The sequence below is a fragment of the Nomascus leucogenys genome, chromosome 20, assembly GCF_006542625.1.
Source record: "Nomascus leucogenys isolate Asia chromosome 20, Asia_NLE_v1, whole genome shotgun sequence".
Classification (NCBI taxonomy): Eukaryota; Metazoa; Chordata; class Mammalia; order Primates; family Hylobatidae; genus Nomascus; species Nomascus leucogenys.
Genome location: NC_044400.1, coordinates 80,783,603 through 80,805,196, shown reverse-complemented (window position 1 = coordinate 80,805,196; position 21,594 = coordinate 80,783,603). Strand labels below are relative to the sequence as shown.

At 49.1% G+C, this 21,594-nt stretch overlaps 2 protein-coding genes across 11 annotated transcripts in view; one reads left to right on the top strand and one right to left on the bottom strand.

Annotated features, from left to right (window-relative positions):
* Window positions 1-836, bottom strand: part of NOP14 (NOP14 nucleolar protein) — a 28,573-nt gene extending 27,737 nt beyond the window's left edge. The window contains exon 1 of the mRNA XM_012499671.2: window positions 444-836. Within this exon, the coding sequence (XP_012355125.2) occupies window positions 444-638 (195 nt within the window). The 5' untranslated portion in view covers window positions 639-836. The remainder of the gene's footprint in view (window positions 1-443) is intronic.
* Window positions 837-986: 150 nt separating this feature from the next.
* Window positions 987-21,594, top strand: part of GRK4 (G protein-coupled receptor kinase 4) — a 68,729-nt gene continuing 48,121 nt past the window's right edge. For 6 of the 10 annotated variants that reach the window (XM_030801397.1, XM_030801399.1, XM_030801396.1 and 3 more), the window contains exon 1: window positions 1,367-1,514. In XM_030801397.1, the coding sequence (XP_030657257.1) occupies window positions 1,463-1,514 (52 nt within the window). In that variant the 5' untranslated portion in view covers window positions 1,367-1,462. Of the gene's footprint in view, window positions 1,515-2,869; window positions 3,429-21,594 lie in introns of those variants that run through there. The other 4 variants (XM_030801401.1, XM_030801400.1, XM_030801404.1 and 1 more) reach the window with 4 other exon arrangements.

The window sequence follows — 21,594 nt, the reverse complement described above, 5'->3', positions numbered from 1 at the left end:
CGTTAAAAAAACTAGGAAGCAATAAGTTTCCATAGAGTTATTTCCCAAGGAACAAGGTTACGCGCTTCGGGAGGGAGCCGATCAAGCAGCATCCTACACAGCCCCTATCCACCGTCCCCAAACCGGCGGAGCTCAAAGTAAACGCGGAAGGGTTAACAAGCAGCTTGGTCCAGGGCGCCGCCCGAAGTGACTGACTCCGCCTGACCCGGTTGGAGGAGTCACCGAAATAAGACGAGTGCAGGGTCTCCAAGAGGACCAGAGTTTCCAAGTCACTCCAGCTCAGGGAACAGCAGAGGCTTTCGGACTATAAAGTCAGTGCCGTGTCCCTGTGACGGCCTGTGCCGCTCAACGAGGAAACTGACGCACCGAGAAGGACGCAGCCGGCCGAGAGCAGCGTGGGGTCCAGATCCTGCCGTCCGGCTCCCCGTGCGCCCCCCGCTTACCTTCCTGAGGGCCCGTGCGCGAGACACCCCGGGCAGCCCCACGTCGTGGCGCGTCTTCCGGCCCAGGATCTGGAACTTCTGCCTGTTAACTTTCACCTCGAACGGATTGGAGTTGGCCTTCGCCGGGCCCCCTCGCGCCCCCGCCGGCGCCCCGGAGGCCTTCCTTCGCCCCCCGACCTTCTTGGCCTTCGCCATGGCGCGCACCCCGCTGCGCCCAAAGGGCCGCGACCCGAGGAGAGACAGCCGCGCGCTACCCTGACACACGTGCCGAGCCGCGGAACCGCCTCCCGGCGTCGTCTCGCGAGAACAGCGCAGCACTTCCGACTCGCGAGACGTAAACACCGCGCCCGCAGGCTTCTGCTCGGCTTACTCGCCGATAGGCTCAGCGACTACAACTCCCAGCAGGCCACGCGCTGCGGCTCGCCGTGTACTCTTGGCGCAGGGCCTTCTGGGAGCTGTAGTGCCCCGGCCGCGGCGGCGAGGGGCGCTCCCTCTTCAGCTAAGCCGTTAGCGCCGAGCCCGCCCGGGTGCGGGTCGCCGGCCGCGGCGGCGGCGCCCCTGCCAGTGAGCCCTTGTCCGAAGTGGGCCACGGCATTGACTCGGGGCTGCCCGGGGGCAGGGCACTGAGGAGGGAGTTGCGCGCGCGAGGCGAGGGCGATGGGGCCAAGAACCGGGGCGATAGCGCGGCAGCGGTGACAGCTGGGACCCGCCGCGGTCGGGCTGCCCCCTCCCCTCGCCCCGACCGCTCCCCTGCTGGTGAGGGCCGGCGGAGGCGGCGGCGGCGGCTCCCCTGGTGGCAGTGGTGGTGGCGGCGGCGGCGGCGCTCCTGGTGGCAGTGGTGGCGGCGGCGGCGGCGGAGCAGCCCCCCGGGATCGTGTCCGGAGCTCGAGGAGCGGGTGGCGCCCGTCGAGCTATGCGCGGGGGCGGCGGCGTCTCCTCCTGTTCCGCCTCCTCAGTCTCCTCCTCCTCAGTCTCATCGGTCTCGCAGAATCCGCTGGCGGCGGCGGCGGCGCCAGGACATGGAGCTCGAGAACATCGTGGCCAACTCGCTGCTGCTGAAAGCGCGTCAAGGTGGGTGCGCGGCAGGCGCCCCAGACCCCCCCCCAGAGAACCCCGAATCCCGGGGAACCCTGGCCCCCTGAAGGAACCCGACATCCCCGGAGAACCCCGATTTCCCTGGAGAGCCCCGACACCTCCCATTGGGGGAACCCAGATATGCACGGAGCCGGAGCCGGGGTCAGTGCAGTGTGGTCAGGCTACCCTGGCCAGGTCCCCAAACCCCATCTCGTGGCCCAGATGAGAGAAGTCTGCGCTTTGCTCTTCTTAGTCTTGCCCTGTGTCCTTGTCCTGTCCTCTCGGTGTGACCTCGGTGACAGTGTTGCTTCAGGATGGGGCAGGCAGTGTCCTGCTTGTGTTGGACAACCTGTCCCACCAAAAAAGAACGGCGTCTTTATGGTCTTAAGGAGGACAAAGAATAGCAGCCTGGGAACTACTCTGGGCGAGAACCTTCCGATAATGATTGTAGGGCCATGTTATTTTTAACATAGCTGCTTGGTTTTGAGGTTTGATCTGAGGCTATGTGGTGTGTCAAGTGTGCTTTAGCACGACGTGGTCACAGATGGACAAGTTGGCAAAAATTCAGCCTTTTATCATTATTAAAGTGAGGCAGAAATTTAAAAATAATAATAAGTACCACATTCATTCACTCCAAGAAAAGAAAAAGCCAAGGCCCAGAATGTGGCAAGGCAAGGGTTAAAAAGAAAAGAAGAACAAGTTTTCTTTTGCTTAGCAAGCTCACTTCAAGGACAGCTATAAGATAACGCTGTTCAGTTTAAGAAGTCGAATCCAAAGGAATAGGCTCCAGACACCCCCCTTCCAGAGCAGGGGTGAAGAAAAAAAAAAAAAAGGACAAATGTCTGTATTTAGCCATTTCTTGGTTTTTTCTTTCGACGCAGCTGCAAGGCCACCAGCTATACAAGGCCACATGTTATGCCAAGTCATCAGTTATGCTATAGATTATGTGACCTGTCATTATATGATTAACTGCCTTTGTCTTGCTTCTATAAGTTTGCTTATAAAAATCCTGCTCAGTCTTTGTTCAAGGCTCAGCTTTTTGGATGTGAATCCACTGAGCTGGTGCGTACCTTAAAATAAATATCCTCCTGTTTTCACCCATACTGGTCTCTCTAATCCTCTGCATCCCGCCACTAAAGCATCAGTTGGTCCAACCCTTCAGCGGGAGACCCCCACGATCCTCTGTGCAAGCCTCTGTCTCAGACCTCATGCCTCCCTTGCTTGCCTCTCAAGAGAGCTGGCGACACAGCCTCGGACCTCAAGTCCCCGTGCCAGCCACGGCAGTTCTTCACACCCCGTCACTCTTACAGAATTGCTGATTTCCTCTATTTCCTTGCATAATGGAGCAGCTCTGCTTGGACTTTGTGCTCCGGGATGGGTAAATGCTGACTGAAAATGCCACACCAGCCAGCGATGCATATTTAAAGGACAATCTGGAGCCGAAGGTGGCGGCCACGCTTGTAGTCCCAGCTACTCTGGAAGCTGAGGTGGAAGGCTCGCTTGGGCCCAGGAGAGTCCAGCCTGGGCAAAACACAGCAAGACCATCTCTTTAAAAAAGTCTAAAACAAAGATTTCATCTTCTCAGTATTTTTGTGCACCAACTCACACTATTTTGAATAGAAGAACTAAGAATGGGTGGGAAGAGAATGGGATGTTTTTCCCTTAAGACAATCAGGGAATTCCAGAGCAGTATGCATTCTGGGCAGCCATTTTCAGTGGAGCATTTGACTGTGCCTCTTATCCCTCACTCTGAACTCCAAATTGGTCATGGAAGAGAATCATTCTTAGTGGAAGTCAGATTGAAGCTAAACCAGTTTTCTTTTTACACTACCTTCCTATCTGCATGTAATTTACAAAAAGGAATTGCATCAAGCCGCCTTCCTTATAATGCTACAGAGATTAGATAATGAGGTAAATATAAGTGCTCTATAAATGCTAAATAACATAAAACCAGATTCTGTCACAAAGCCTAAGACCACAGTGATAGTTTGAAAAATGAAAGTTTTGGCTGGGCGTGGTGGCTCACGCCTGTAATCCCAGCACTTTGGGAGGCTGAGGTGGGCGGATCACAAGGTCAGGATATCGAGACCATTCTGGCTAACACGGTGAAACCCTGTCTCTACTAAAAATACAAAAATTAGCCGGGTGTGGTGGCGGGCGCCTGTAGTTCCAGCTACACGGGAGGCTGAGGCAGGAGAATGGTGTGAACCCTGGAGGCGGAGCTTGCAGTGAGCTGAGATTGTGCCACTGCACTCCAGCCTGGGCAACAGAGCGAGACTTCATCTCGAAAAAAAAAGAAAGTTTTAATTTTTTCCCTGAAATATCTCATATTAACTGCATGGTGGTGTGATTATGAGGCCTGTGCCCATCGAGTGAGAGTATCTACTCCTATGGTCAGAAAGAGTCATTATGTATAGCCTGATGAATGGTTAGAGAAGTTGAATATATAATATTAGAAATCCATGGATACATGCTGAGTATTGGTTATAATTTAGGGCTTTTTCCCAAGTCGATGACTGCGTTTGTTACTTTAAAGTATCTCCCAGGAAGTACCAGGAGGTGTCTTCTTGGACACATAACTTCATGGACAGCTCCTTGTTTAGCTTTTCTGGCTCATATACTAGAAAATTAACCTTTGAAATGAATGAACATAGCACAAGAGTTATATTCTGGTCCTGAGAAGTGCAATGTTGATTTAATATTATTAGTGAGTCCGGTCATTTCCTGGATTTATTTCAAATGGAATCAATCAATCTCAATCCCCCCTCCCTCTCTGGTCCCTGCTATGGTCTGAATGTTTGTGTTCCCCAAAAATTCTTATGTTGAAATCTTCACTACGAAGGGGATGGAATTAGGAGGTGGGGTGTTTGGGAGGTGATTGGGTCATGAGAGTGGAACCCTCGTGAATGGTATTAGTGCCTTTATAAAAGAAACTAGAGAGACACCCCTCACTCCTTCTACCATGTGAAGGACGCAGAAAGAAGGTGCCAGCTATGAATCAGAAAGTGGGCCCTCACCAGACACCAAATCTGTCTTGATCTTGGACTTCTTAGCTTCCAGAACTGTGAGAAATACATTTCTGCGATTTACAAGCTACTCAGTTTATAGTATTTTGTTAGAGCAGCTTGAACAGACTAAGATGGTCTAAACAGAAGATTGTTAGAAGCTTTTCCTTTCAGGAATGTTGGCAGATGATGCTGCACTGAAAGTGTTTGTGTGTCACTCTGCCAGGGACACGAAGGAAGTGTGAAATGATCATATTGGTTTGGTCTTATTTTGTTTCGTTTTGTTTTGAGACAGGCTCACTCTGTCGCCCAGGCTGGAGTGCAGTGGTGCGATCTCAGCTCACTGCAACCTCTGCCTCCTGGGTTCAAGTGATTCTCCTGCCTCAGCCTCCCAAGTAGCTGGGAGTACAGGCACTCGCCACCATTCCCGGCTAATTTTTTGTATTTTTAGTAGAGACAAGGTTTTGCCACGTTGGCCAGGCTGGTCTTGAACTCCTGACCTCGAGTGATTCGCCCACCTCAGCCTCCCAAAGTGCTGTATGAGCCACTGCACCCAGCCCGTATTCGGTTTTTGTTGGTGTTTTATTTTTTTTCCTTGATATAATTCATAGGTTCATAGATCATATTGTTAATAAATATAAAAACAATTTTTTTTGAGACATTGTTTTGCTCTTGTTGTCCAGGCTGGAGTGCAATGGTGCAGTTGCAATCTCGGCTCACCGCAACCTCTGCCTCCCAGGTTCAAGAAATTCTCCTGCCTCAGTCTCCTGAGTAGCTGGGATTACCGGCATGCACCATTATGCCTGGCTAATTTTGTATTTTTAGTAGAGATGGGGTTTCTCCATGTTGGTCAGGCTGGTCTCGAACTCCTGATCACAGGTGATCCACCTGCCTCGGCCTCCCAAAGTACTGGGATTACAGGTGTGAGCCACTGTGCCTGGCCTGTTTTTTTTTTTTTTTTAATTTAGGATTTTTTCCCTGTATAATACTATTTGTTAAGCACCTTATAACTTTTATGTTTTAAATAACCTTAGGTTATTTCACATCATACTTCTGAGGAGACTTTAACACCATCTTATCTCTTGGAGAAATTGAAAACAAATGCAGAGAGGAATACGTATTACATGCATTTAATGTGGGTTTTGGTCTTATATATTGCAATTCTGTTCTGATTTCGGGCCGCGGTGTTATTTAGCAGTTTCTTTAACACCTGCAGCATGGTTAATATACCTGTTATTATTAATGCTGTCTCTTGCTGAGGCTTCCTCCCTAGAACTTTTGCTAACTTAAGCAAATAGGAAATTTATGGAGAAGATATTGGGTAGCTCAAAGAATCAAAGTAAGAACCTAATAATCAGGCTGGAAAGAACAGGAGCTGGGACTCATTCATTCATTCATTTGGCAGATGTGTGTTCAGAATGTTCCAGGTGCTGTTCCTATAGCAATAAACAACATGTTCAGAAATTCCTGCCATTCTGGAGACCACATTCTCATAGGGGAGGCAGTCTGGAGACACATAAATAAGACATGTGGCATAGTAGCAAGTGGTGAGTGCCAAGGGAAACTCTACAGCAGGGATGGGGGTAGGAAGCGCCCAGGTGGCATTGGTAGTTGCAGTTTCAGATAGTTTTAGACGGGGCTGCTGATCGATAATCAGGTCTCAACTGTCACTCCTGTGACAGAGCAGGTATCTTTTTATTTTATTTATCTGATTTTGCCTCATCAATTTCATGATTCATATCCTGGGAGAATTTCATGATTCTTATCCTGGGAGAGAGCACCAATTGGCTGGCTTGGCTCTGGCTCCCTCCCTGCATCTGTGGCTAAGGGGGAACCAGGCAACTGGACTGACAGTCCCACCAAGACATACAACGAGGAGGGGAGAAGTAAGGGAGGGGCTGCAGAAGAAACCAACAAAGGGCCATTGGAAGGGCCTGTTTACATGACATAGTAAGCAGGCATAGGCCATATGCGCTAGGGCCAGAGGGGTAGCTAGGAGAACGGAGAGGAAAGAGGAGATCAGAGAGATGCTGAAGGTGGAAGACACTGGATAGGGGACTGATTGCAGAGAATCCTCAAAGTTGCCTTTGAAATTCCCTAGCTGAGGAAATTAAAAGACTGCTCTTTCTAGTCGAACTCCTGACCTCAAATGATCCACCCACCTTGCCCTCCCAAAGTGTTGGGATTCCAGGTGTGAGCCACTGTGCCTGGCCAAATTTTCTTTTCTTTTCTTTCCTTTTTTTTTTTTTAAGACAGAGTTTCGCTCTTGTTGCCCAGGCTGGAGTGCAATGGCACAATCTTGGCTCACCGCAACCTCCGCCTCCTGGGTTCAAGCGATTCTCCCGCCTCAGCCTCCCAAGTAGCTGGGATTACAGGCAGGCACCACCACGCCCAGATAATTTTGTATAGTTTTAGTAGAGATGGCGTTTCTCCATGTTGGTCAGGCTGGTCTCGAACTCCCAAACTCAGGTGATCCGCCCACCTCGGCCTCCCAAAGTGCTAGGATTTACAGGCGTGAGCCACGGTGCCCAGCCTTTTTGCTTTTTTAAAGACAGGGTCTCACTCTGTTGCCCAGACTGGAGTGCAGGTGGGGAAATCATAGCTACTGAAGCCTCAAAGCCTTGAACTCCAGGGCCAAGCAATCCTCCTGTCTCAGACTCCCAAGTGGCTGGGACCACAGGCATGTGCTGCCATGCACAGATAATTTTGTGTTTTTTTGTAGAGATGGGGTCTCACTATGTTGCCCAGGCTAGTCTGGAACCCCTGGACTCAAGTGATCCTACCCTCCCGCTTCAGCCTCCCAAAGTGCTGGGATTACAGGGTGAACCACTACACTCGGCCTATTAGAATTTTCAACAGCATGTAAGAGCAAGTTTTCTAGAAAGAGTTATTAACTTAGTATTTCTTATCTGTCAGGTATTTGAAGTAATCTATGTAGTAGTCAGCCAAATTATTTCTCTGCCAACAAAAGGTTACCCCATTCTCCCAAAATAATAATGTCTACCATCTGTTACCATCATTATGGTACAGCTAATTTGGGATGCTATCAATCAGCCAGGTTATTAGCAAGCAGGTCAGTTTGGTTTTCTTATATTTGCTACTTTGTCTATCTAGATTATAATGGCTTTAAATCAGGATTTTAATTTCTTGGTCAGTGAACCAAATATTGGGTTTAGTGGCTTTATGCTACTTTAGGACCAAAAATATCTATACCACTGATACTATAAAAGAATATTCTTGGCCAGGTGCGGTGCCTCATGCCTGTAATCCCAGCACTTTGGGAGGCCAAGGCGGGCGGATTATGAGGTCCAGATATCGAAAGCATCCTGGCCAACATGGTGAAACTCCATCTCTACTAAAAATACAAAAATTAGCCAGGCATGGTGGTGCGCACCTGTAGTCCCAGCTACTCGGGAGGCTGAGGTGGGAGAATCACTTGAAGCCAGGAGGTGGAGGTTGCAATGAGCCAAGATCGTGCCACTGCACTCCAACTTGGCGACACAGTGAGACTCCGTTTCAAAAAAAAAAGAATGTTCTTGAGCTTTATATTTTGACCCAAATTAGGCAATAGTTACCTTAAAGAAAAATGATACAGTGAAAATCATTTTGGCTTTATTAAAGCTCCTGAAAAAACTCTAGAATTAGGGCTTTCTTAAGTTACTTTTTAGCAGAAACATTTACGGTATTTTGTACATATGTGTGCAAAGTCGCTTATTAACATTTATGTCATGGTCATAAAGACTAATTTGGTAATAATATTCAGTCTCCAGTAAATATGTGGTTAATTGATATGCAAAGTACTTCCAAAATACAAATTAATAGTCTCATATTACATTTTTGTGCTTTGCTACCTTTACCTCAAACAAAATAATCTGTAGGATTCTTCATGAGGACGTCAGCACCTCATGAAGCCCTTTAAATGCTTCTCTGAGGTCATTTGAATAATGTTGTGGCCTATAGTAGGTTCTCAGTAAATAGCTGATGGATGAATGAATGAATAACGACGAGGAAATGAGCACGCTAGGTATGCCTGGATCTGAAGCAGAAGTGGCCCAAAAATGCAAGGAAAAGAAACTTGGCAGGAATAGCAGGAAGAAGAAAGGGTGGAGGACAGTATTGTGTGAGTTTGCTAGGGCTGTGTAACAAAGTGATACAAACCTGATGTCTCCAGCAACAGACATTTATTGTCTCACAGTCTTGGAGGCTGGAGTGCAAGATCAAGTTGTGAGCGGAGTTGGTTCCTTCTGTGGGCTGTGAGGAACAATCTGTCGCAGGCCTCTCTCCCAGCCTCTGCTGGCTCGCTGGCAGTCTCTGGTGTCCCCTGGCTTGGAGGTGCATCATTCTGTTCTGTCTTCATCTTCACGTGGCGTGCCCTCTGTGGGCGTGTCTGTGTCCAATTTTCCATTTTTATAAGGATACCAATCATGTTGGATTAGGGCCCACCCTAATGACCTAATTTTAACTTAATTATCTCTATAAAGACCCTATCTCCAAATAAGATCACTGTCTGAAGGTTAGGGGCTAATTGGGGAATAGAACTCTAACATACGTTTTTTTAGGGCGGGACGAATTCAACCTGTAACAGGTACCTCTGAAACAGATGAAGGCAGCCCATAGAGGGGATTCTTGGGCCTTCAAACACTGTGGCCCCACTTTACTGCCTGGTTTTGGGGACCTCAAAAACTTAGAGGAATCCTCTGACGGTTTTCAACCCAGTATGCTGCCCGGACTTTAGTGTCTGTGGATGGTCCTCCTTTGAAATGCCTGTGGCCCTGCCAGCCACCGTTGACCTTGCCATGGCCCCACGACTCATCGTGCTCTGCCTTTTCTTGCCTGGTTCTTCACCTTCTGGCCTCCTTGTCTTTACATAGTATTGACAGCATAGCTGGCCCACCTTTGAGTATGACCGGGCCTGGGCCAAACAGCGGGGGCGTGGAACTAGACTGCTGTGCTGTGCCAGTGGAGACTTTTGGAACCGAGGACAGCTGAATGAGGGGTAGAGTGGTGCTAGGGTTCACCAGCACGTGTGCCGCAAACCTGCGGGGAGGGCCCCTTTCTTCTCTCTCTCTCTTTAACCTGTGACACTCTGTCCCTTAGACCAAGCCAGGGGACCTTTTGTAGCTGCAGTGTGCAGTGTGTGCTCCATGCCCCACCAGGTCTAGTCATATGTGGCAGGGGCGGAGGGGGAGTCCCGTATTTAGAGGTGCACAGTGTGTGCACTGCTGTGTGTGTTTGTTATTTACTCAAAAAAAAATTTTTTTTTTGAGACAGGGTCTCACTCTGTCACCCAGGGCTGGAGTGCGGCGACATGATCTCAGCTCTGCAGTCTCCGCCTCCCGGGCTCAAGCAATTCTCCTGCCTCAGCCTCCCGAGTAGCTAAGACTACAGGTGCACACCACCATCCCCAGTTAATGTTTGTATTTTTTGTAGAGATGGGGTTTCACCGTGTTGCCCAGGCTGGTCTTAAACTCCTGAATCCAAGTGATCTGCCCAACTCAGCCTCACAAAGTGCTGGGATTACAGGTGTGAGCCACCGCACCTGGCCTTGTTATTTACTCTTCAAACAAGTGTGGGGTCAGTTAGGTGCTGGGTGCTGAGTTCTTACCTCCACCACCTCACCAAAGCCACCCCTGCCACATCCCAGGGATCACTTCTTGGTCCTTGTCTTGCTGCCCGCGTGGGCTGCACTGACGTGGTGCATCATGCTTTCTTCTGTGAGCGTGTTCTTCTGCGTCATCACCCTTCCTGTTCCAATGCTTGCCTCAGATGGCTTGGCTGGTCCCCCCTTATCTCCTAGATCTTTTAATACCAAATGCCCCCCGTCTTTGTCCAGGGGCTTCTCGCCTTCTCTATCCACACTCGCTCCCTTGTGATCTTGTAGTACTATGGCTTGAAACAAGCTCCTGTCTCTCCAGTTCACACCTGCAGGCTGGGCCTCTCCACTCAACTTGCAGCTCACTGTGCTCCTGCCTACCTGACATCGATGTATGGAAGCCTGATTGGTGTGAGAAAAAGCCTGCACCAGACCCCAAATACTCAACCCCAGCACCCCGATGTTTCCATCTGCACCTCAGTTAATGCTTATGTAGCTGCACTTGACTTACTCACACCCCTACACTCAATCCTTGGACAGAGTGTTCAGCCCTCAACTCAAAATGCAGCAGAATCCGACCTTTTCTCACCTCCTCCACTGCTATCACTTGGCTCAAGCCGTCAGCATCTCACCTGGAACACCATGGCCAGCTTCTGCCTTTTCCCCCTGACAGCCCGTTCTCAGCACAGCAGTCAGAGTGGTCCTATTAAGATTTAAGCCAGATTGTGTCAGCCCCTCCTCTGAACTCTCTTCATGGCTTCCCAGACAACTCAGAGTGAAAGCCGTGGTCCCTGCAGTGGCCTTAAGACCGCCGCCGCAACCTCATCCGCCCTCACACTCTGCCTGCACACGGTTTCCTCTGTCTCTTGAGGATTTTTTCTTACAGGGCTCGTTCTCTCACCTGAGGAGTTTCTTGACCACTACCCCTTCCCTCATTCACGCTTTTTTTTTCTTGGAGACAGGGTCTTGCTACGTTGCCCCAGGCTGACCTCGAACTCCTGGGCTCAAGCGAGCACACTTAAGCCTCCCCAGTAGCTGGGATCATAGATACACACCACCACACCCAGCTCTCATTTCCTCTTTATTTTTCTTCCTTTCCTTTTCCCCACAGCATTTATTATTATCTCATATACTGTGTATTTTACTTGTACCACACCCGGCTCTCACTTACTCTTTATTTTTCCCCACAGCACTTCTTATTATCTCATACACTGTATCTTTAACTTGCGCTTTGTTCGTCGGGCTTTCTCCCTAAAATTAAGCTTTATAAGAGGAGGAAGTTTTATTTGCTTTGTTCACTGCTGTATTTTTCATTCCTAGAACAGTTCCTGGCACACATTAGATGCTCAGTAAATATTTGTTGAATGAATGAATGTATGAATAGCAGTTAAGATCATGGGCTTTGGAGCCAGCCAGACCTGGGCTTTGTATCTCAGTGCCCTCTTTATACTGTCTCGACGACGGTGCCAGTTACTTCAGTTTCACTCAAAAACGGTTTATTGTGTGCCAGGCACTAAGCTTGGCTCTAGGGATACAGGGATGAATAAAAACAGATGAATCTCTCCTTCTGAGAAGCTGACAGTCATGGAGGAAAGTACTTAGCTCAGGTAATGTGGAGGATCAGACAGGAGGGCTTTATAGTCCAACCCTGGAAGTGGGTACACCCGTTTTTGGTTGTTTTTTATTCCGATAGTTTTGGGGAAACAGGTGGTATTTTGGTTGCATGGAAAAGTTCTCTAATGGTGATTTCTGAGATTTTGGTGCACCTGTCACCCAAGTGGTACACCCGTTTTGTACATTGCTCCATCACGTGGCCACTTTTAACTGCAAAGTGGGCAGAGCCACAGAAGTACTAACTGGGCAGCCACTTCCTGGCAACAACTCTGCATAATGGGAGTGCGTCTTGAGTCAGCATAGGACAGCTGGCTCTCTGTGGCATGTCTGCCCTCTAGGCACCAAATATCCATGCACAGCCTTCTTCCCTTACAGGTATCCTAATCTCCCTTCAAAGACCAGAATGAGGCCAGGCACGGTGGCTCATGCCTGTAATCCCAGCACTTTGGGGGGCCGAGGCGGATGGATCACGAGGTCAGGAGATCGAGACCATCCTGGCCAACATGGTGAAACCCCGTCTCTACTAAAAATACAAAAATTAGCTGGGCATGGTTGCATGCACCTGTAGTTCCAGCTACTTGGGAGGCTGAGGCAGGAGAATCACTTGAACCTAGGAGGAGGAGGTTGCGGTGAGCTGAGATCACGCCACTGCACTCCAGCCTGGCGACAGAGCAAGACTCTGTCTCAAAAAAAAAAAAAGACCAGAAAGACCTCTGCTCTGTTTCCTCCATGAGGGCCAGACGTGGCTCCTCAGGATTCCGCAGCCTACATAAATAACCAAATGATCTTCCCTCCTCATACCTAATATACCGTGGGGGAGCAGAGGCAGGGTGACTGTTGTAGAAATTCCCTTTTAGAAAAGGAGGAGCAGGGTGCCCTCAGTAGACACTGGCCCATCAGCAAAAGGGCCCTTTGCGGATGGGGAACATTCCTTGATTGAGGGCGCCCAGTTCTGCCCTCACCTGTGTTCACTATGTCCCATGGCTCCAAACCCAGGACATTTTCCTCCTTGAGCCAGCTAAGATAAACAGATAGATGAAACCTGCACAGATTTCTTGAGCAGTGCAGAGCTTTGCAGACCCACTTCTACTGATTTAAGTTTGTGGGCTTGAAGGTTGTTTTAAGGCTCAAACAGTTCAAGGCTATCTTCATCCTGGATCCAAGTTCTTCAGCACTATACTTCTCTCAGAAACATAGTCAGCTTTTGATCTTGTTAAGCTAAATTTATAAGTGGCCATTGGTTTGTACTGAGCTCCTGTACTAGGCCCAAAAAATCAAACCAAAATGGAGTCAGTCATGCTAAGTTCCATGTCACCATGCCGAAAGTTGTTTGACCTTCTGAGAAATCAGGAGAGAGAGAGATATAGTAGCCAGATCCCTAAACAGGCCAGTTTTAGCCAGCATGATAAGGAGGTCCCCTCTGCTTCAACCTTTACAAGGGAAGTAACTCTGAAAGGACTAGTCTGCTTTTTGTTCTCTGTCTGCTTGCTTCAGCCCTTTTCTGCCTATAAACCAAACTCCTCTGTTTAGCTCATTGAAACACTCATTGTTTTCTTTCTCTTTCTCTCTCTCTTTCTTTCTCTCTCTTTCCCTCCCTCCTTCCCTTCTTCCTTGTTTTTTTTTCCTCTCTTTCACAGGCTCTTGTCTGTTGCTCAGGCTGGAATGCAGTGGGGCAGTCACGGCTCACTGCAGCCTTGAACTCCTAGGCTCCAGTGATACTCCTACCTCAGCCTCCTGAGTAGCTGGGACTACAGGTGCACACCGCCATGCCTGACTAATTTTTTTTTGTAGAGATGGGGTCTCACTATGTTGCCCAGGCTGCATTCTGTTTTTTAGAAGGAGGTGTTGCCCAATTCTAGCGTTGCAAATAAAAGCCAACTAGATTCCAACTTGAAATTTGATGTAATTTTGTCCTTTGATGATATGTTTGCTTCCAGCCAGTTCCATGTGCCAGTAGTTGCACCCACCCTTCTTTCCTAAACGCATTCTCAAGCTTAAATTTTTTCCTTCCTTCCTTCCTTCCTTCCTTCCTTCCTTCCTTCCTTCCTTCCTCCCTCCCTCCCTCCCTCCCTCCCTCCCTCCCTTCCTTCCTTTTCTTTCTTTCTTGTTTCGCTCTTGTTGCCCAGGCTGGCGTGCAATGGCACGATCTCAGCTCACCACAACCTCCACTTCCAGGTTCAAGTGATTCTCCCACCTCAGCCTCCTGAGTAGCTGGGATTGCAGGCACATGCCACCACGTCCGGCTAATTTTCTGTTTTTAGTAGAGAAGGGGTTCCTCCATGTTGGTCAGGCTGGTCTTGAACTGCCGACCTCAGGTGATCTGTCCGCTCTGGCCTCCCAAAGTGTTGGGATGACAGGCGTGAGCCACTGCACCCGGCCGAATTTTCTTTCTTTCAAGTCTCTACTCCCCAGATTAATTGGGGGCTGTCTTGAGGCGGCAGTTTGGGTGGGAAATCCACACCCCTGATCTGCTTGTTGCACAGAGCTGGGTTTTTATGCGCTTTTGTCTTTCAAAGCCTTTTCCAGTCTTATTTTCCACTGTTTGGGAGGCCAGGAACAGGCGGCCTTTCATACTCTCTAAAGGCCCAAATTTCTGGTCTGTTTGCACTTTTTCTTATTGCTGCTTACAAAGCCAGCAATTCTTGCTTGAGCTCCCTTCCCCAGCAAAATGCCTTCCTCGGTATGACGAGTAACAGCGCATACTACTGCTGTTCGACCTGTTTGCTAGAGCGTGGGGCTCTCTAAGCACTTGGTCTGTGTGTTCTGCCTCTTGAATTATCATCACAGACAACACTGAACTAAATGTGTTGCTGCTACTGAATAACACAGAGCTCCGGCTGCTACGCCTACTGCTAGACCATCTGTTTACCCAGGGTTTTTATTAGGTTAATATTTCCCTCAAGATACTGACATCTGTATCAGTTAAACTAATACTTGCTGCTGTAACAGATAAACCTTAAAATCTCTGTTGTTTATGGAACAATGAGAATAGAATTTATTTTTCATTTCCGTAAAAGCCATGTTGAGGGTGGTCAGGGAGGGAGTGGGTAAGTAGACTGTGCTTCGTGCAGTCATTCAGGATTCCAGGCTGGCGTAAGTTCTGAGTCATCAGCACACGACTCCCAAGATCCTCCTGTGGATCTCGGTCCATCTACCAAACAAAGAAGTGAGAGAGCATGGAGACCCATGTGGCAGATTCTTCCAGGCCAGGTATGGAAGTGGCATAAACACTTCTGTCCACATTCTGTTGTCCAGATCACAGTCAGATGGCCCCCACCCCACAGGGGACTGGGAAATGTCCCTCATTGGGCCGCCACTTCCCAGCAGCAGCTCTGTCGTGAGTATTAGGAGTTCACTATATATTCTGATTACTAAACCCTTATCAGATATATAATGTGCAAATGTTTTCCCCCATTCCGTGAGCTTATGAAGTTCACTTTGCCTATTTTTTCTTTTGTAACATGAGCCTTTGGTGTCCTGACTATATCTCTTTTGACAATAAAATATTTTCCTTCTTTTTTACAGCTAAAATTGAGAATAAACTAGGTTTTATAGAAATTCCTTGGGGCCGGGCGTGGTGGCTCACGCTTGTAATCCCAGCACTTTGGGAGGCCGAGGCGGGCAGATCACGAGGTCAGGAGATCGAGGCCATCCTGGCTAACATGGTGAAACCCTGTCTCTACTAAAAAATACAAAAAATTAGCCAGGTGTGGTGGCGGGCGCCTGTAGTCCCAGCTACTCGGGCGGCTGAGGAAGGAGAATGGCGTGAACCTGGGAGGCAGAGCTTGCAGTGAGCCGAGATTGTGCCACTGCACTCCAGCCTGGGTGACAGAGCGAGACTCCATCTCAAAAAAAAAAAAAAAAAAAAAAAAAAGAAATTCCTAAAAGTCAGTTGCTGTATTAATCTATCCTAAAGATCCATATTGAGTGGGAAGAAAAAGGGAAAAAAAACTTTCATCTTTAAAATTACCTTATGTAGAAGGTTCTTGGTTATCTCATAGACTGTGGCTTCACTCATTAAGCTAATTGATAATATGCTAATTTTTAAGAATCTTTTAAAAACTTGGTCTGATAGGACTCTATAATTGAGCTAATCGATTCTATTGTCAATCTAAAAAAAGATATCAGAGAAAAATATCTCCAGATTGAATGAATGTATTAGGGAGTAAGCAAAGAGGATTATAATTTGGGATGCACAGCCATGGCAAGCCACAGGTGCACCCGAAAAGGGGAAAGGAAGAGGAAGCTTTTATTTGGCAGACGGGGAGAGGTTTACATAAGCTGCTTGGAAACAGAGTTCACTGGTTCCAGAGGCTCCAAATCGCAGTTGGCATGAGTTCTATGGTGGAGATGCCACTAGGGGGCAGGTGTTCTTTCAAGAGCATCTTACCTCAATTGCTGCCGTCCTAAAAGAGTCCAGGCCAGGCAAGGTGGCTCACGCTTGTAATCCCAGTAGTTTGGGAGGCTGAGGCAGGAGGGTCTCTTGGGCCCAGGGACTAGCTTGGGACTTGGGACTAGCTTGGGCAACATGGCAAGATCTCTTCTCTACAAAAGCTTTTAAAAAATAGCCATGTGTGGCCAGGCGCAGTGGCTCATGCCTGTAATCCCAGCACTTTGGGAGGCCGAGGTGGGCGGATCACCTGAGGTCAGGAGTTCGAGACCAGCCTGGCCAACATGCTGAAACCCCGTCCCTTACTGAAAATACACAAATTAGGCTGGGCACGGTGGCTCATGCCTGTAATCCCAGCACGTTGGGAGGTTGAGGTGGGTGGATCACGAGGTCAAGAGATCAAGACCATCCTGGCTAACACAGTAAAACACCATCTCTACTAAAAATACAAAAAAATTAGCCAGGCGTGGTAGCGGGCGCCTATAGTCCCAGCTACTTGGTAGGCTGAGGCAGGAGAATGGCGTGAACCCAGGAGGTGGAGCTTGCAGTGAGCTGAGATTGCTCCATTGCACTCCAGCCTGGGCAACAGAATGAGACTCTGTCTCAAAAAAATAAAATAAAATAAAAAATACACAAATTAGCTGGGCGTGGTGGCAGGCGCCTATAATCCCAGCTACTCTGGAGGCTAAGGCAGGAGAATCACTTGAACCCAGGAGGTGGAGGTTGCAATGAGCCAAGATGGTGCTCTGCACTCCAGCCTGAGTGACAGAGGGAGACTCTGTCTCAAAAAAAAAAAAAAAAAAAAAAAAAAAAAAGTGGCCAGGCGCAGTGGCTCACACCTGTAATGCCAGCATTTTGAGGAGGTCAAGGCAGGCAGATCACCTGAGGTCAGGAGTTTGAGACCAGCCTGACCAACATGGAGAAACCCTATCTCTACTAAAAATACAAAATTAGCCAGGCGTGGTGGCACATGCCTGTAATCCCAGCTACTCGGGAGGCTGAGCCAGGAGAATCGCTTGAACCCAGTAGGCAGAGGTTGCGAAGAGCCAAGATGGCACCATTGCACTCCAGCCTGGGCAACAAGAGTGAAACTCTGTCCCCCCTAGCCCCCCAAAAAAAATCCATGTGTGGTGGTGCATGCTTGTGGTCCCAGCTGCTGAGGAGGCTGAGGTAGCTGGATCTCTTGAGTCCAGGATGTCAAGGCTGCAGTGAGCCTTGCATTCTGCATTCTAGCCTGGGTGATGGAGCAAGACCCTATCGCAAAAAAGAAAAAAAACGGTCTAGTGGTAAACCTGGTCTCAGAAATACCTGCATATGTGCCAAATGTAGGTTGTGAAAAGCATGAGATGCATGAAGGATGTGAAAGAATTTCTTGTGGGGTTATTTTAGACACTCCTCCTGATGGTTCTTATCTCAGACATGTAAGCAAGAGCCCTTCTTTGTGCCTTCCCAGCTCCAAGTTTGTTTGGGTCTGACAAGAGTGCTTTCATCCTGTTATGACCAGCTGCCTGACCCTCCACAGGGTACCCAGAGCCTGGACAGTGCCTGGCACATAGAACATGGACAGCAGATGTCCTCTGAATAAACAATTTGTTATCCAGGATTCACAGTATGGAAAGATGACTGGGACTGGCATGGCCACCCAGCCTCCCTGGAGCCTTCACTGCCTGGAGCTGGCTGGGAGTGGCAGCAGCCAGGATGAAGAGGAAAGCCTAGCACCTTGACTTGTTTCCCTCATCATCCAAGATGGGAACCTGGGAACCAGTCCTCAGTGGGAATCTTCTGTCAATGTAGGAAACATACCCTAAAGGGGAACGGAAGGAACACTGAACCCCACTCATGAGCCTGGTACCTTTCTACACAAGTTATCCTATTTAACCTCCACAACAAGCCTACTAGATGCTGAGATCTCAATGTGCAAATACCCCAGAACAGCACCAAGATGAGGCACAGGGACTCATTGGAAGCCTTGTCTTCCTTGGGCCCGTCTGTGAGGAGCAGAACAGCTCACCTCTTGCCTGACAGGCTAGTCCTGGGTGATGCATCCAGCCTACCGCTTGTTGCCACCCTACCCCACCGTCAGCGCCACATACCCGTGAACACAAACCCACTGGGGCTGAGTGGCTGTGCCACTGTCACAGGATCCTTAGGGTGTTGCTTCACCAGCTGGAGACTTCTGTGGCCAGTGGCGGCTTTACCTGAGTTTTGCTTGGGCCCACTGGGCTCCTTCCACCCACTTGGCCTGGCAGGCTGTGCTTGTCTTTCACTACTGGTCCAGATCCCATGCCTGCCAAGGGCAAGCCAGGTGCAGAGTGGCAAGGGTTGCATGAGCAAATGAGTGCAGGGTCTGGCCATTGGGCACAGCCAGGCATGCCAGCTGTGGCAGGGCGGGCAGCTCTAGGCACAGGCGCTGGCTACCTGCTGTGGCTGTGGCTAGACCAAGCGTACTGCAAGCAGCCACAAGTACTTGCAGTACTGTGGGCACCAGGGAACACTGTGGTGCCCAGAAGCTTGGAGACTTCAGGAACCACAGAGCTTCAAAGAGGGTGTCACAGCCTTGGCTGAGGGAGGTCCTAAGTCTGGGCTCCCCGAGGGGCCACAGCTCTTCTCTCCTCTCTTCTCTCCTTCTCATCATCCCACAACGTGGTGAGTTAGGGGGTGTGCTTCAGCCTGTTTGTGTTACAGCTCTTTCAGTCCCGCCATTCAGTGGGTCCCAAGTTCTTGTCCTGTGTCCAAGAAGAATGAGGTACACAGACAACTGGAGGGTGAGCAAGGAGAAGAGGTGCTTTATTGAGTGACAGTACAGCTCTCAGGAGACCCAAAATGGGTAGCTCCTTTCTGCAGGCAGATCATCCCATCGTCTGTGCAGCCCTCAGAGGAGAGGAGACCTGGAGTGGGTAGCTCCTATCTGCAGGCAGGTCGTCCCGATGAGTGTACAGCCCTCAGTGGAAAGGAGACCCACAGTGGGTAGCACCTCTCTGCAGGCGGGTTGTCCTGTTTTCTGCCCGAGTCTAGCTGAGTCCGGGGTTTTTATGAGCTTCAGAGGGGAAGAAGTGCACGCTGATTGGTCCATGGGTGGGCCCAGAAAAACCACCAAAAGTTCTCACTCCAGTCTGCAGAACTGGCAGCCCGGCCCTCAGGCTTCAGTCTATCCCTGGCTTGAAAGTGAGGTTTCACTGGGGACCCTGCCCCTTTCTACCCAGGAACCTGTCTGCCTCCTGCCCTTGTTCATGGTGCCCTGGCTGTTTGTGTGCCCTGGCCTGCAGTGAGCTGAACTCAGCCATGCCTTGGCCTCCCTGCCATGCTCATTGGTGTCCAAAGTCTGGAGGGGGCTGAGGCAGCAGGTGGCTGGTGTGTCAGCACCACCCCTATTGTGCACACACCTGGCTGGGTTGTGACAGTGCCCGGGCTCAGCCACAACTTTGATCCAAAATCGGAGCAGGTGCCAGGAGCAGTGAGAGGCCAGTCAGTGGGAACAGGCACTTCCAAGCCTGCAGGGGCAGGGGGCTTCCTGGGCTCCTGAGAGCACAGGGATGCCCAGGTCAGCAGCTGTGGCTGGGTGGCTGCAGCTGCTCCCAGTAGTGTGGGGCTCCTGCCCCACCAACCTGGAAGGGGGTGGGGCTCCCACCTGTTCCTGGCTTCCACTGGCACTGGCCACTGCTGCCAGCACCACCTCATCCAGGCCCTGCCTGCCTCACTGCTTGGCTCTTGGGAAGGTGGAAGCACTGGTTCTAAGCCTACAGACAGTGTCAGGCTTAGGAAAGGAAGGACATAGCAGCCAGGCTGCCATGTTCCTTGCTAGTTACTTGAGTAGTATAAAGTTGGGAGAGGCCAGGGACCAGGAGAAAGCAGAGATAGTGAAATATGAGTAAGACCGAGAGGGACTTGTTCTCTGCTCAATGATTCAGCAGCTGGGGCACAGAAGCACCACTGAAGACGTAAGCCATGTCTCAGGGCACTTGTAGATCATGCTTGTTTTCCATTTGTGGAATCTAGAGGGCGAAATACTGCATCAGGCAAGTGACAGCTCAGCTCTGTACTCCTTTAAGAGGTCAGATAAAAATGATGTATCCCAAAGGACAGTTCTTATTTCAACTGAAGGGAGAACCAGCAATAACCCTGAAAAAAATAACCCATAACCAAAGATGATAGCCTTTTTTCAGTGCCTACTACTTCTCTGGAATGTTTCTGTGTTCTCTCTGAAGGGACAAGAGGAACAGGTCCCCTTTCCCCACCCTTCAGTGATGTGGGACGTAGCTGTCACTGACACAGCACTTAGCATATTCTCTGGCATTGGCAGGTGGTTGTTACATATTTATTAAATAAACAAATCTTAACAAAAAGAAAAAATGTGGGCTGGATTTGAGGGGGAAGATTATGAGTCTGAGGTGAACATGTTGAATGCCAGGTGCTCTGGACATCTTGTGGTGTGGGACATGAGTCCCGAGCTCATGATCTCAGTTGAGATATTGAGTAGGGGGAGTAGAAGAGCAAAACTAAGGCTGAGGAAGAAGCTCTTGCATCTTTGATGGATTTTTTGCAGATATCAAGTCTGTATCTCTAGCCGAGCCTCTTCTAAGCTCATCCCAGTCTACCCATCTTCCAAATGTCTGTCTCTTACAATTTTCCACACTCACCGTATTTAAGACAGAGCTCATTGTCTCCCAAGGAAATGTGGCTTTCGCCCTGGTTTCCTAATTCTTCCAAATGGTCCTGGAGTCTTAGTCACCCAGCCTAAGCCATTGTGTTCTGGATAAAATTTAATAAAATTTTAGCTGCCCAGAAGGCTTGAGATTGAATATGCTCATTTCGCTGAGTTGAATTAAAGAAAAAATGGTGCTTGTTTAAAAGATCTTTCTGAAGTATTATAGTGTAGCCTTTTCCATCATGCTGGTTTCACCATGGGATGCTCTTCTCCCAGCACTTGCCAAGACTCTGCCACTCACATCCTTCAGGCCTCTGCCTAAATGTGACCCTTGTAGGGAGGTCTTCTCTGATCCTACTTTAGTCAAAACAGCACCTTCCACCTTTACCCTGCTTGATTTTGTTTCATATTTATCACTATACGATTAGCTATTTTTTTCTTATCTCTTATCATTATCTGATTTGTGCATTTCTCTCCCTGTATTAGTCCATTTTCACACTGCTCTGAAGATACTACCAGAGACTGGGTAATTTATAAACAAAAGAGGTTTAATTGACTCACAGTTCTGCATGGCTAGAGGGGCCTCAGGAAACTTACAATCATGGTGAAAAGCGAAGGGGAAGCAAGACACGTCTTACATGGTGGCAGGAGAGAGAGAGGGAGAGAGAGAGCACAGGGGAAACTGCCACTTTTCAAACCATCAGATCTCATGAGAACTCCCTCATTATCGCAGGAACAGCATGGGGAATCCGTCCCTATGATCCAATCATGGGACTCCCACCCAGTCCCTCCCTCGACATGTGGGTATTATAATTTGAGATGAGATTTGG